General features: G+C 38.7%; 1 protein-coding gene across 11 annotated transcripts in view; it reads left to right on the top strand.

The window, feature by feature from the left end:
* Positions 1–14,038, top strand: part of PKHD1 (PKHD1 ciliary IPT domain containing fibrocystin/polyductin) — a 475,577-nt gene that overhangs the window by 436,148 nt on the left and 25,391 nt on the right. For 9 of the 11 annotated variants that reach the window (XR_009354742.1, XM_059178234.1, XM_059178227.1 and 6 more), the window contains one exon: positions 3,035–3,154. The exons of the other annotated variants lie outside the window; for them this stretch is intronic. Coding sequence is in view for 8 of the 9 variants with exons in the window: in XM_059178234.1 (XP_059034217.1) it covers positions 3,035–3,154 (120 nt within the window). In the remaining variant the exon portion in view is untranslated. The remainder of the gene's footprint in view (positions 1–3,034; positions 3,155–14,038) is intronic. 11 annotated transcript variants of the gene reach the window in all.

Raw genomic sequence — 14,038 nt, 5'->3', positions numbered from 1 at the left:
CCCATTGCCCATAACCCAACCACCCTATTCCTCCCCCTCCCCTACCCCCAGTAACCCTCAATTTGTTTCCTGAGATTAAGTGTCTCTTATGATTTGTCTCCCTCCCTGGTCCCATCTTGTTTTACTTTTTTCCCCTCTCTTTCCCCCATGACCCCTCATCCAGCCTTTCAAATTCCTCATAACAGAGAGATCATATGATAATTGTCTTTTGGTCTTTGTTTTTACATCTAAAGTAGTGCGTTTGTGTGCATGTGTGTGTGTGTGTGTGTGTGTGTGTGTGTGTGTGTGTTGATTTTTGGTTTGAAAGCAAAGACATTTCATAATTTTTAATTTCATGCAATTCTGTGATATGTCATACTTAATTCTCATCCTCCACTTTACCGCTAAGCCTACCAGCAATGGAGGAGCCCCCACTAAGTTCTGCTCACCCATCTCCTTCCTTCTGTTCTCCAACTATAGAGGAAGCTTCTTCCTGCAGTCTAACATACCATTCATTACCTTGGTATTCTCTTTTTCACTCTTTCAACTTTTCAATATCTGTGGACACATTTCTCTTTATTAAATTCACATATTTTCCGGGCTGCCTGGGTGGCTCACTGGGTTAAAGCCTCTGCCTTCAGCTCAGGTCGTAATCCCAGGGTCCTGGAATCGAGCCCCACATCAGGCTCTCTGCTTGGCAGGGAGCCTGCTTCCCTCTCTCTCTGCCTGCCTCTCTGTCTACCTGTGATCTCTGTCTGTCAGATAAATAAATAAAATTTTAAAAAATTTAAATTCACATATTTTCCTGATTGGATGTAGACTTCTAACTTTCTTATAAAAATAAAAAGAGATTAGGAAACACTTTATGAAAAAAAAAAAGGTAAAAAAGGTAGAGTAACCAGTTCTGTATGAGTAATTTATATTTTCTTCTTTAAATCTTTCTGTGTTTTTCAAACTTCTAGAATTAGCATTCATTACTTTAGAATAATAAATATCATTCCCCATCTTACTCATGGAACAGTATTCTCCAATTCAGCTACACAGTCTGTGTCAGTAGTGTATAAAATTTTTATCTTGGGACCTTGTTCCCCTTTCAGTAATTATTGAAAACGCCAACGAGATTTTGTCAATGTATGTTTATCTATTAATACTTCCAAATTAGAAGTTAAAAGAGCAAATGTAAAATTTTACTTATTTTCTTTAAAATAACAGTAATACATGCATTATATGTTAACATAATTATAATTTTTTATTTAAAATGATGTTTCCAAATATATATAATGAAAAGAGTGGCATTTTTATAAAACTCTTTAATGTCTGTCTTTAGAAAAGTCAGCTGTATTCTCTAGCAGCTTCCACATTACATTGGCTGCAATGTATTGTTTTTGCTGAAATATGTGAAGAAAATCTATCCTCACACAAGTACAAGTAGAAGTAGAAGAGTAAGAGTATTTTAATAACATTCACAGATAATTGTGGATCATCTTCTTTGATACTGCACCCAGCCTGGCCAAGAGATAGTTACTTACAAGTACATTTCAATATACGTTCTATACTCTGTATATGAAAAACCACTAATCTATTATGGACTTTGAGTGGAGCTTTTACTTATACATGATTTTGAAATATTATGCTTTAGCCATTTGGAAAAATATTGTTTCACTGAGTTATAAAAATTTTCCAAATGCTGACATATTTTATTCTATAATTTTTTAAAAATTGCATTTGTTAATATCAACATTAAACTTTAAGAATTCAATATCTCTAAAACTTATAGTTGATAAAAGTTGTCCAAAATTTAAAATTTCCCATGAAAGCTTGAATTTTATCACTGGAAGAAACTATGGTCACTTGTTTCATGGAAGTTATAGGCTGGCTTCATTCACTTTAAAAAAACCTACCAAGTACCCAATAGGAATAACCAGAATCTATCTTTTATTCTTCCAAGTTCTTTCAATGTAAAAAATGTTGGGTTTGAAGTGGCGGGGGGTGAGAGGTTGGGAGAACCAGGTGGTGGGTATTGGAGAGGGCACGGATTGCATGGAGAACTGGGTGTGGTGCAAAAATAATGAATACTGTTATGCTGAAAATAAATTTAAAAAAATGTTGTTCCATGAAAAATCAGGATTTTAGCTAAACTCAATTGCTAAAGTGTTTTCCTTGAGAAAAATTATCATATGCCATGGCCTGGCGTCATTTGACCTTACATTATGAATTTTTTTTTATCCGCTGCCATTCAAACGGAAATAAAACTCTGAGAGCAAGGACCAGGTCTTTCTTACTTATTGTCTTTCCATTGCTTAGGACAGTTTCTGACATAAGCAATGTAAATACATTTTTGATTAAGATATTTAATAAATAAATGAATAGAATATAAAAATCATCAATCAAAAGTGGAAATCTTCAATCAAGAGCTCATATATGCACGATCTTTATGGATTGTACCAATGTGAATTTTCTGGTTTTCATTTCATATTATATAAGTTGTTAACAGTAGGGGAGGCTGGATAAGGATGCATGAATCCTTTAGTATATTTCTTTGCAACTTCCTGTGAATCTATCATTATTTCAAAATAAAAGGTTAAAGAGTATTGTAAAACTCTATATCAGCTCTGTCCAGTAAAAATATAACATGAACCACAAATGTGAGGCACATGATGCAATTTTCTAGTATCCTCTTAACCTAATATATCAACATTTATATTTAATAAATATAAAAATATTGGATATTTTACAGGTTCTTAAAATCAGGTATATATGTTACACTTACAGCACATCTTAACTCAATCTAGTCATATTTCAAGTGCTCCATAGCCATATATTATGGCTATTGTATAGTATAGTTTTATACCTTAAAGTTGCTGGTCAGTATATGGAGTTGTATTTTCTTATTTCTTAATCTCTGAATACATTATATGCATTCTCATATACGTGTATCACAATCATTTTGTGGGGGCATACAAGAGAAGCATGTTGTCACTTAGGACCAGTTTACAAATAAAATGTTTTATTCTAAAAAACAAGAAACAGTCACATCTTTTTCTCATTAATCTAGAAATAAAAAGTGAAGATATTTCTGAATTCCAGACTAACAGCCAGAAGAATCATATCCACATCTCATCCAAACACCCAAGATCACAAGAGACTAAAAAGGAAGACGCCATGATGGGAGAAGGTGAGGTTGGAAAGTGGGGATGATTCCCGTAAGAGACATCCATCCTAGATGAGCTGTGGCCTCCCTCTCCCCATGGCTGTCAGTTTCTGGGTCAGTTTAGTTGTTAACTTCTTCTTTCATCTTTGTTACTTCCTCTCAAGGGAACTACACCCCAGCATAGGAGTACACAAGTCCAGCTGATTCACTCAGCTATTAACCAAGTCTTCAAGTTGACATTTATATTTTTTTCTTAGTAGATGATAATTGGTTTAACATTTGAGTTTATTACATAGAGAAAGGGAAAACCAAAGTATAGGCATATAATCTTTCCCTTAGCTATTGCAAAGCTGCCAGTCTGGCAACACTATTGAATTTGGGAAATAAGACAGTAGAGTTGCCAAATACCAACTATGCAAATTAGATTGAATATGGAGCCCTTAAGAAATGAGTCAGCTTTGTTAAGCTCTGCTTTGTTGTTTAGTCATACTTTTAACAAAAATGTATTATTTGCTTACATTGTACATAAAACCTAGATAATTTTGCTTGTTATATTTTTAATTGCCATTGGACTTAGTGCCAAGCAAAGAAAAGGTAGGCATTTACTTCAGACCAATGCTTTCCCCATGTCCTTCTAAAATACAGAAGACAGGAAGACTGTTGGCAGAACACAAGATGGATTTGCCACATGTGGATATGGTGTATGAAAAATATTCATATAATTTCCATGGATCTGAAATGCTTTGAAGCACACTCTAAAGAGAATAATACTGCTATTTATTCTAAGCAGTAGTCAATATTCATGATATTTTCTGCTTGAGAAAGGGACATGAATCTTAATGGTTCTAGCATCAGGTTTAACTCAAAAATATCAACTCAATGTTGTTCTTCCTCTAACCAGTTCAATGGACTTTGGCTTGTGTGTGTGTGTGTGTGTGTGTGTGTGTGTGTGGTGTCTGTGTGTCTGTGTCTGTGTCTACCTGTGTGTGTGCATGTGTAAATATCAGTTTGTTTGCCTGTTTGAATTTTCCCGCTGGAGGAAATGAATTTATTTTTTAGAAATGTCCCAATGAATGATTCCTGTAAGAATCATTCTAGCCTGACCCTATACTGGAAGGTGGTGGTAGGATTGGAGTGGGTGGGTATGAGAAGAATGAAAACAGAGAGAAATGGACAGGAATTCCTTCTGGATTCCATCTAAGACTACATTAATTTTGGTTTCAAGAGACCTCTTGTCCATATTACTGCGTGCAAATTCAGAACAAGTGTTTGAAAATGCTCATCTGAACTCAGCACTTCAAGGAACAGCATGTTTAGCTGCATTCTTAAGCAAACAGCAAGAGTGATGTTAATCTCCCCCTAATCTAATATGGCTATCTACATGAATCTCAGTTGCCCCACTTAAATTAACTATATTAAGCAGTCCACAATGCCTGGGTGTTTTATTAAGGAACATTTTTTATCTGGTGCCTTATTAATAAATTATCAGGAATGAGATAAGGGACAAGGTTCCTGTGGAAAAGTTTAGATTGAAGAGATGGGTGTATCAAAGGCCATGTTATTTGGACATCCAGGTTAAAAATAGAAAGTTGTGTTGTATCCAAATCCTCCCCTAGGGGTCATAGCAGATTTGTTTCCTTATTTTCTAAGCTTTGTCCAAGTCTGAAGAGCATCTTCAAGGCAAGTAATGACACATCTCCTACTTTTCTTCAGAAATTATTGCCAGCTATAAAACAACTGGTTACTGCTGGCTTCAGATAAGTTTGGTTTTATTTCATTATTTCCATGGCTCTTCAGTCTCCCTTTTGCCTCTTTTTCTAAACTTTTGGGATTGGCTATGTCTCTCCTGAGCACATAGCATTCACTAAGTACCACCTGGCACTAAAGTTTTTCAGCTGGTGGAGTTGAGCATTTCCACTGTCCCGTAGGTTCAGACTGTAAACTCATCATGTTGCAGCTTTTACTAAAAATCACATAGATGCAATAGTGATAATAGAGTTACAATAGGGGAAGAAAGGAGTGGTGCATATATCCCTTGCATTTTATTGTTACCAGCCATCTGAGCTAGCTTCTCCAATTCATATCGGGCCTTGTCACTCTGCCAGTGAGAAGATCTAATGAATTGCCAGTGTTAGCTGGAGAGCTGAAGAATGGGACTGTTAACGGCATAAAAACCAAGAGTCAGGCAGACTTAGTTTAACCCTGACTCTCCCGTTGACTTGCCTCCTGGCCTCAAGGAAACCAACGATCCTCTCTGTGCCCATGCGATCCCTCCCTGGTAAAGTTCCCATATTAATACTGCCCACACATATGGTTGTTGTACAAATTGAGTGAGTTAATATCACTAAAGTGTGCAGAACAATCCCTGGCATATTGTATGTAATACATATGTGTTATTTGTTGTTGGTTCTTCTTGTTATTTAAAAGACAGAGCCTTCCAAGGCCTGACTCCATCCTATCCTTGTAATCTTACAGTGCAATTCACCTTCTTGCCGCCTGCTCATACCCCCCACCCCATGCTAACTCACTCATTCTGGGACTTGTCTAAGATCTTCCCACCCATTAGCTTGCATGGTTTCTTCCAGTTAGATTGCTTGTCTTCACCTGTTAAAACCTTCTGAAACTTTTAAGCATCAGTTAACTGTGGTTTTTGTTGTGTTGTGTTATACATATGTATATATACACATACATACATACATATTTATTTATATATGTATACATACATATAGTCTTTCCCAATCCCTCCTACTTCATTGAAAATTAATATTTTCCTCCTTGTGTGTCAAGAATATTGAATGTGTGCTTCCATGGTAGTACTCATATTTTTTAGAAGTTATGGGTGGTTCTCCATTCCCACAGACCAGTGACTTTCTTTTTTTTTAAAGAATTTATTTATTTATTTGTCAAACAGAGAGAGCACAAGCAGGGGTAGTGCCAAGCAGAGGGGGAAGCAGGCTACCCTTTGAGCAGGAAGCTATTGCGGGACTTGATCTCAGGACCCTGGGATCATGACCTGGGCTAAAGGCAGACACGTAACCAACTGAGCCACCAGGCATCCCCAGGACAGCAGTTCCTAACCAGGGTAATTTTGGCTTCCAGTTGGGATGAAAATCTCATCCTGGTTTTATTGATTTTCCTGATCCTGATCCTGATTATCCTACTTTTAAAAATAAAAGCCTATGTCTCAGCAGCTCCCTCAGTACCAGACAAATTGGGACAGTGGTCATTCTATCTCTAGAAGACATTTGCAATGCCTGGAGACTTTTTTTTTTTTTTAAGAGGGAGAGCAAGCACATGGGTGAGAGTGCAGGGAGGAGGGGCAGAGAGAATCTTCAGCAAGGTCCGTGTCCAAAGCCAGACACAGGGCTTGATCCCAGGACCCTAAGATCAAGACCTGAGCTGAAATCAAGAGTTGGATACCCAACTGACTGAGCCACCTAGGCACCCCTGTCTGGAGACATTTTTGTTGTCACAGTTGTCACAGGGAGGGGGAGATACTGCTGGAATCTGGTGAGAAGAGATCAGGGGCATTATAAACATCTTATAATGCACAGGACTACCCCACAATAAAGATTATTTGGCTTAAGATGTCAATAATGTTAAGGTTGAGAAACCCTGGCAGAAGCTATTATTTGTCTTTGTAACTTGTAGATGGGAGATGCTGGAATGACATAATAATAAATGCAGTTAGATTATGTCTCCAAGTAAATATTGAGTAAGTATTTATTTACCTCCTGATATTTATTTAGTACCTTATGAGATCTTTTCTGTATAGTTGCAAAGGGGTGATATCTGGTCCCCTGTCCTTGATGAGTTTGCAGTATGCAGGTTGACACAAAAAACTAATATTTGGGGGAAAATGAAAGAACAATTCTAGGCAACAAGCAATTAAATGTAAAGCAATCTAAGCAAACAATATGTATTCAAAGAATTTATGGATGGGAGAGAACGCTCCAAGAGAGAAAGAATATCATTATCTTAAGTTACATGTTTACTCCCTCTAGCTCCTAAATCATATCACACTGTTTCAAATCCCATTTGCTAAGGGCTCGGTTGTCCAGTTTTATAGAAATGGTTTATAGAAATGCCAGGGAAGGAGTCTAGCTTTGCCCTGTCAAAGCTCAATTTTGTACCATTCCTTTTCAACCATTCCCTGGGTCCCCTAATTTGGTTGATAGGGGGCAGATCTCCCAGGTGAGATACCTCAGAGTTATCATTACCTCCTAGGGTTCCCCCTACCACCCTGTGCTCTTTTACCAAGTATAACCAATTTCTCCTCTGCAATGTCTGGTTTCCACCTTATCCCACTCCCTTTCACAGCATATCTACCATTCAGTCTCAGCTAATAACCCCGTTATTGATGTCTAGTCTCTCACTTTTTCTCTTTTTTTTGTAATTTTTTATTTTTTATAAACATGTATTTTTATCCCTAGGAATACAGCTCTGTGAATCACCAGGTTTACACACTTCACAGCACTCACCAAAGCACATACCCTCCCCAATGTCCATAATCCCACCCCCTTCTCCCAAACCCCCTCCCCCCAGCAACCCTCAGTTTGTTTTGTGAGATTAAGAGTCACTTATGGTTTGTCTCCCTCCCAATTCCATCTTCTTTCATTTATTCTTCTTCTACCAACTTAAGCCCCCATGTTGCATCACCACTTCCTCATATCAGGGAGATCATATGATAGTTGTCTTTCTCCGCTTGACTTATTTCGCTAAGCATGATACGCTCTAGTTCCATCCATATTGTCGCAAATGGCAAGATTTCATTTCTTTTGATGGCTGCATAGTATTCCATTGTGTATATATACCACATCTTCTTGATCCATTCATCTGTTGATGGACATCTAGGTTCTTTCCATAGTTTGGCTATTGTGGACATTGCTGCTATAAACATTCGGGTGCACGTGCCCCTTTGGATCACTATGTTTGTATCTTTAGGGTAAATACCCAGTAGTGCAATTGCTGGATCATAGGGCAGTTCTATTTCCAACATTTTGAGGAACCTCCATGCTGTTTTCCAGAGTGGCTGCACCAGCTTGCATTCCCACCAACAGTGTAGGAGGGTTCCCCTTTCTCCGCATCCTCGCCAGCATCTGTCATTTCCTGACTTGTTGATTTTAGCCATTCTGACTGGTGTGAGGTGATATCTCATTGTGGTTTTGATTTGTATTTCCCTGATGCCGAGTGATATGGAGCACTTTTTCATGTGGATGAAAAAGTGGCCATCTGGATGTCTTCTTTGCAGAAATGTCTGTTCATGTCCTCTGCCCATTTCTTGATTGGATTATTTGTTCTTTGGGTGTTGAGTTTGCTAGGTTCTTTATAGATTCTGGACACTATTCCTTTATCTGATATGTCGTTTGCAAATATCTTCTCCCATTCTGTCAGTTGTCTTTTGATTTTCTTAACTGTTTCCTTTGCTGTGCAAAAGCTTTTGATCTTGATGAAATCCCAATAGTTCATTTTTTCCCTTGCTTCCCTTGCCTTTGGCGATGTTCCTAGGAAGATGTTGCTGTGACTGAGGTTGAAGAGGTTGCTGCCTGTGTTCTCCTCAAGGATTTTGATGGATTCCTTTTGCACATTGAGGTCCTTCATCCATTTTGAGTCTATTTTTGTGTGTGGTGTAAGGAAATGGTCCAATTTCATTTTTCTGCATGTGGCTGTCCAATTTTCCCAGCACCATTTATTGAAGAGGCTGTCTTTTTTCCATTGGACATTCTTTCCTGCTTTGTCGAAGATGAGTTGACCATAGAGCTGAGGGTCTATTTCTGGGCTCTCTATTCTGTTCCATTGATCTATGTGTCTGTTTTTGTGCCAGTACCATGCTGTCTTGATGATGACAGCTTTGTAATAGAGCTTGAAGTCCGGAATTGTGATGCCACCAACTTTGGCTTTCTTTTTCAATATCCCTTTGGCTATTCAAGGTCTTTTCTGGTTCCATATAAATTTTAGAATTATTTGTTCCATTTCTTTGAAAAAGATGGATGATACTTTGATAGGAATTGCATTAAATGTGTAGATTGCTTTAGGTAGCATAGACATTTTCACAATATTTATTCTTCCCATCCAGGAGCATGGAACATTTTTCCATTTCTTTGTGTCTTCCTCAATTTCTTTCATGAGTACTTTATAGTTTTCTGGGTATAGATTCTGTGCCTCTTTGGTTAGGTTTATTCCTAGGTATCTTATGGTTTGGAGTGCAATTGTAAATGGGATTGACTCCTTAATTTCTCTTTCTTCTGTCTTGTTGTTGGTGTAGAGAAATGCAACTGATTTCTGTGCATTGATTTTATATCCTGACACTTTACTGAATTCCTGTATAAGTTCTAGCAGTTTTGGAGTGGAGTCTTTTGGGTTTTCCACATATAGTATCATATCATCTGCGAAGAGTGATAATTTGACTTCTTCTTTGCCGATTTGGATGCCTTTAATTTCCTTTTGTTGTCTGATTGCTGAGGCTAGGACCTCTAGTACTATGTTGAATACCAGTGGTGATAATGGACATTCGTGCCGTGTTCCTGACCTTAGTGGAAAAGCTTTCAGTTTTTCTCCATTGAGAATGATATTTGCGGTTGGTTTTTTATAGATGGCTTTGATGATACTGAGGTATGTGCCCTCTATCCCTACACTTTGAAGAGTTTTGATCAGGAAGGGATGCTGTACTTTGTCAAATGCTTTTTCAGCATCTATGGAGAGTATCATATGGTTCTTGTTCTTTCTTTTATTGATGTGTTGTATCACATTGACTGATTTGCGGATGTTGAACCAACCTTGCAGCCCTGAACTAAATCCCACTTGGTCGTGGTGAATAATCCTTTTAATGTACTGTTGAATCCTATTGGCTAGTATTTTGGTGAGAATTTTCGCATCTGTGTTCATCAAGGATATTGGTCTATAGCTCTCTTTTTTGATGGGATCCTTGTCTGGTTTTGGGATCAAGGTGATGCTAGCCTCATAAAATGAGTGTGGAAGTTTTCCTTCCATTTCTATTTTTTGGAACAGTTTCAGGAGAATAGGAATTAGTTCTTCTTTAAATGTTTGGTAGAATTCCCCCAGGAAGCCGTCTGGCCCTGGGCTTTTGTTTGGAGATTTTTAATGACTGTTTCAATCTTCTTACTGGTTATGGGTCTGTTCAGGCTTTCTATTTCTTCCTGGTTCAGTTGTGGTAGTTTATATGTTTCTAGGAATGCATCCATTTCTTCCAGATTGTCAAAGTTGTTGGCGTAGAGTTGCTCATAGTATGTTCTTATAATAGTTTGTATTTCTTTGGTGTTAGTTGTGATCTCTCCTCTTTCATTCATGATTTTATTTATTTGGGTCCTTTCTCTTTTCTTTTTGATAAGTCTGGCCCGGGGCTTATCAATTTTATTAATTCTTTCAAAGAACCAGCTCCTAGTTTTGTTGATTTGTTCTATTGTTTTTTTGGTTTCTATTTCATTGATTTCTGCTCTGATCTTTATGATTTCTCTTCTCCTGCTGGGCTTAGGGTTTCTTTCTTGTTCTTTCTCCAGCTCCTTTAGGTGTAGGGTTAGGTTGTGTACCTGAGACCTTTCTTGTTTCTTGAGAAAGTCTTGTACCGCTATATATTTTCCTCTCAGGACTGCCTTTGTTGTGTCCCACAGATTTTGAACTGTTGTATTTTCATTATCATTTGTTTCCATGATTTTTTTCAATTCTTCTTTAATTTCCCGGTTGACCCATTCATTCTTTAGAAGGATGCTGTTTAGTCTCCATGTATTTGTGTTCTTTCCAAACTTCCTCTTGTGGTTGAGTTCTAGCTTTAGAGCATTGTGGTCTGAAAATATGCAGGGAATAATCCCAATCTTTTGATACCAGTTGAGTCCTGATTTAGGACCGAGGATGTGATCTATTCTGGAGAATGTTCCATGTGCAGTAGAGAAGAATGTGTATTCTGTTGCTTTGGGATGAAATGTTCTGAATATATCTGTGATGTCCATCTGGTCCAGTGTGTCATTTAAGGCCTTTATTTCCTTGCTGATCTTTTGCTTGGATGATCTGTCCATTTCAGTGAGGGGAGTGTTAAAGTCCCCTACTATTATTGTATTATTGTTGATATGTTTCTTTGATTTTGTTAATAATTGGTTTATATAGTTGGCTGCTCCCACATTGGGGGCATAGATATTTAAAATTGTTAGATCTTCTTGTTGGACAGACAGACCCTTTGAGTATGATATAGTGTCCTTCCTCATCTCTTATTATAGTCTTTGGCTTAAAATCTAATTGATCTGATATAAGGATTGCCACTCCTGCTTTCTTCTGATGTCCATTAGCATGGTAAATTGTTTTCCACCCCCTCACTTTAAATCTGGAGGTGTCTTCGGGCTTAAAATGTGTTTCTTGGAGGCAACATATAGATGGGTTTTGTTTTTTTACCCATTCTGATACCCTGTGTCTTTTGATTGGGGCATTTAGCCCATTAACATTGAGGGTAACTATTGAGAGATATGAATTTAGGGCCATTGTATTGCCTGTAAGGTGACTGTTACTATATATGGTCTTTGTTCCTTTCTGATCTACCACCTGTAGGCTCTCTCTTTGCTTAGAGGACCCCTTTCAATATTTCCTGTAGAGCTGGTTTTGTGTTTGCAAATTCTTTCAGTTTTTGTTTGTCCTGGAAGCTTTTAATCTCTCCTTCTATTTTCAATGATAGCCTAGCTGGATATAGTATTCTTGTCTGCATGTTTTTCTCATTTAGTGCTCTGAAAATATCATGCCAGCTCTTTCTGGCCTGCCAGGTCTCTATGGATAAGTCAGCTGCCAATCTAATAGTTTTACCATTGTATGTTACAGACTTCTTTTCCCGGGCTGCTTTCAGGATTTTCTCTTTGTCACTGAGACTTGTAAATTTTACTATTAGGTGATGGGGTGTGGGCCTATTCTTATTGATTTTGAGGGGCATTCTCTGAACCTCCTGAATTTTGATGCTCGTTCCCTTTGCCATATTGGGGAAATTCTCCCCAATAATTCTCTCCAGTATACCTTCTGCTCCCCTCTCTCTTTCTTCTTCTTCTGGAATCCCAATTATTCTAATGTTGTTTCGTCTTATGGTGTCACTTATCTCTCGAATTCTCCCCTCGTGGTCCAGTAGCTGTTTGTCCCTCTTTTGCTCAGCTTCTTTATTCTCTGTCATTTGGTCTTCTATATCACTAATTCTTTCTTCTGCCTCATTTATCCTAGCAGTGAGAGCCTCCATTTTTGATTGCACCTCATTAATAGCTTTTTTGATTTCACCTTGGTTAGATTTTAGTTCTTTTATTTCTCCAGAAAGGGCTTTTATATCTCTCGAGAGTGTTTCTCTAATATCTTCCATGCCTTTTTTGAGCCCGGCTAGAACCTTGATTATTGTCATTCTGAACTCTAGACCTGACATATTACCAATGTCTGTATTGAATAGGTCCCTAGCCTTTGGTACTGCCTCTTGTTCTTTTTTTTGTGGTGAATTTTTCCGTCTTGTCATTTTGTCCAGATAAGAGTATATGAAGGAGCAAGTAAAATGCTAAAAGGGTGGCAACAACCCTAGGAAATTATGCTTTAACCAAATCAGAAGAGATCCCAAATCGTGAGCAGGGAGAAAGGGGATAAAAAGAGGTTCAAAAAGGAAGAAAGATAAAAAAAAAGAAAATAAAAGAAAAAAGAGAAAGAAAAGAAAAGAATTAAAAAAAAAGAAAATGAATAAAGAAAAAATATATATTAGATAAACTAGTTAAAAAACGTTAAAAAAGAAAAGGGTAAAAGTTAAAAAAAAATTTTACCAGAAGGTGAGGAAAAAAAAAAAATGAAAAAGAAAAAAATTAAATTAACTACAAGACTAAAAAAAAATCACAGGGAGAAAGCCATGAGTTCCGTGCTTTGCTTTCTCCTCCTTGGAATTCTGCTGCTCCCCTTGGTATTGAAACCGCACTCCTTGGTAGGTGAACTTGGTCTTGGCTGGATTTCTTGTTGATCTTCTGGGGGAGGGGCCTGGTGTAGTGATTCTCAAGTGTCTTTGCCCCAGGCGGAATTGCACCGCCCTTACCAGGGGCCGGGCTGAGTAATCCGCTCGGGTTTGCTTTCAGGAGCTTTTTTTCCCTGAGTGCTTTCCGTAGAGTTCTGTAGGACGGGAATACAAATGGCGTGCTCCTGCCCTCTGGCCCAGAGGAGTTGAGAGCCCGGGGCCCCAGTCCTCAGTGCGCCCTCAGAGAACAGCGCCCAGTTACTCCCGTCTGCCTGACCTCCGGCCGCGCTCCGAGCTCACCGAGCCTGTGGCCGGTTCAAGGTAACACCGAGCTGTGAGCTTACTGTCGGCTCTGTCTCTGTAGCCTGTTTTCCCTTTCCAATACTCGCAAGCTCTGCGACACTCAGACACTCCCCGATCCTTCTGTGACCCTGCGGGACCTGAGGCCATGCTGACCCCGCGTGGGCTTCGCCCCCGTTTAGCCTCTGGAGCGATGTCCCTCAGTGGAACAGACTTTTAAAAGTCCTGATTTTGTGCTCCATTGCTCCGCTGCTTGCCGGGAGCCAGCCCCTCCCCCCGGGGTCTATCTTCCCGTTGCTTTGGATTCACTTCTCCGCTAGTCCTACCTTTCAGAAAGTGGTTGTTTTTCTGTTTCCAGAATTGCTGTTCTTCTTCTCTTCGATCTGCCGATGGATTTGCAGGTGTTTGCAATCTTTAGATAAGCTATCTAGCTGATCTCCTGCTAGCTGAAGTAGTCTCAGCCTGCTACTTCTCCGCCATCTTGACTCCTGAGTCCCTGGTTATCTATTTTCATAATCCCTTCCCAAATTCAATTGGTCAAACAGAGCTCTGAGGCTGCAGAATTGTTCCTGTGAAAGTAGGGGAGTAAAAACCTTTCCCCCTCTCACTCTTTCTTTTCCCTCCAGGACAATATTCCCCATACACAA

Source organism: Mustela lutreola, chromosome 6 (genome assembly GCF_030435805.1).
Source record: "Mustela lutreola isolate mMusLut2 chromosome 6, mMusLut2.pri, whole genome shotgun sequence".
In the NCBI taxonomy this organism is placed as follows: Eukaryota; Metazoa; Chordata; class Mammalia; order Carnivora; family Mustelidae; genus Mustela; species Mustela lutreola.
This window is presented reverse-complemented; position numbering and strand designations above follow the sequence as displayed.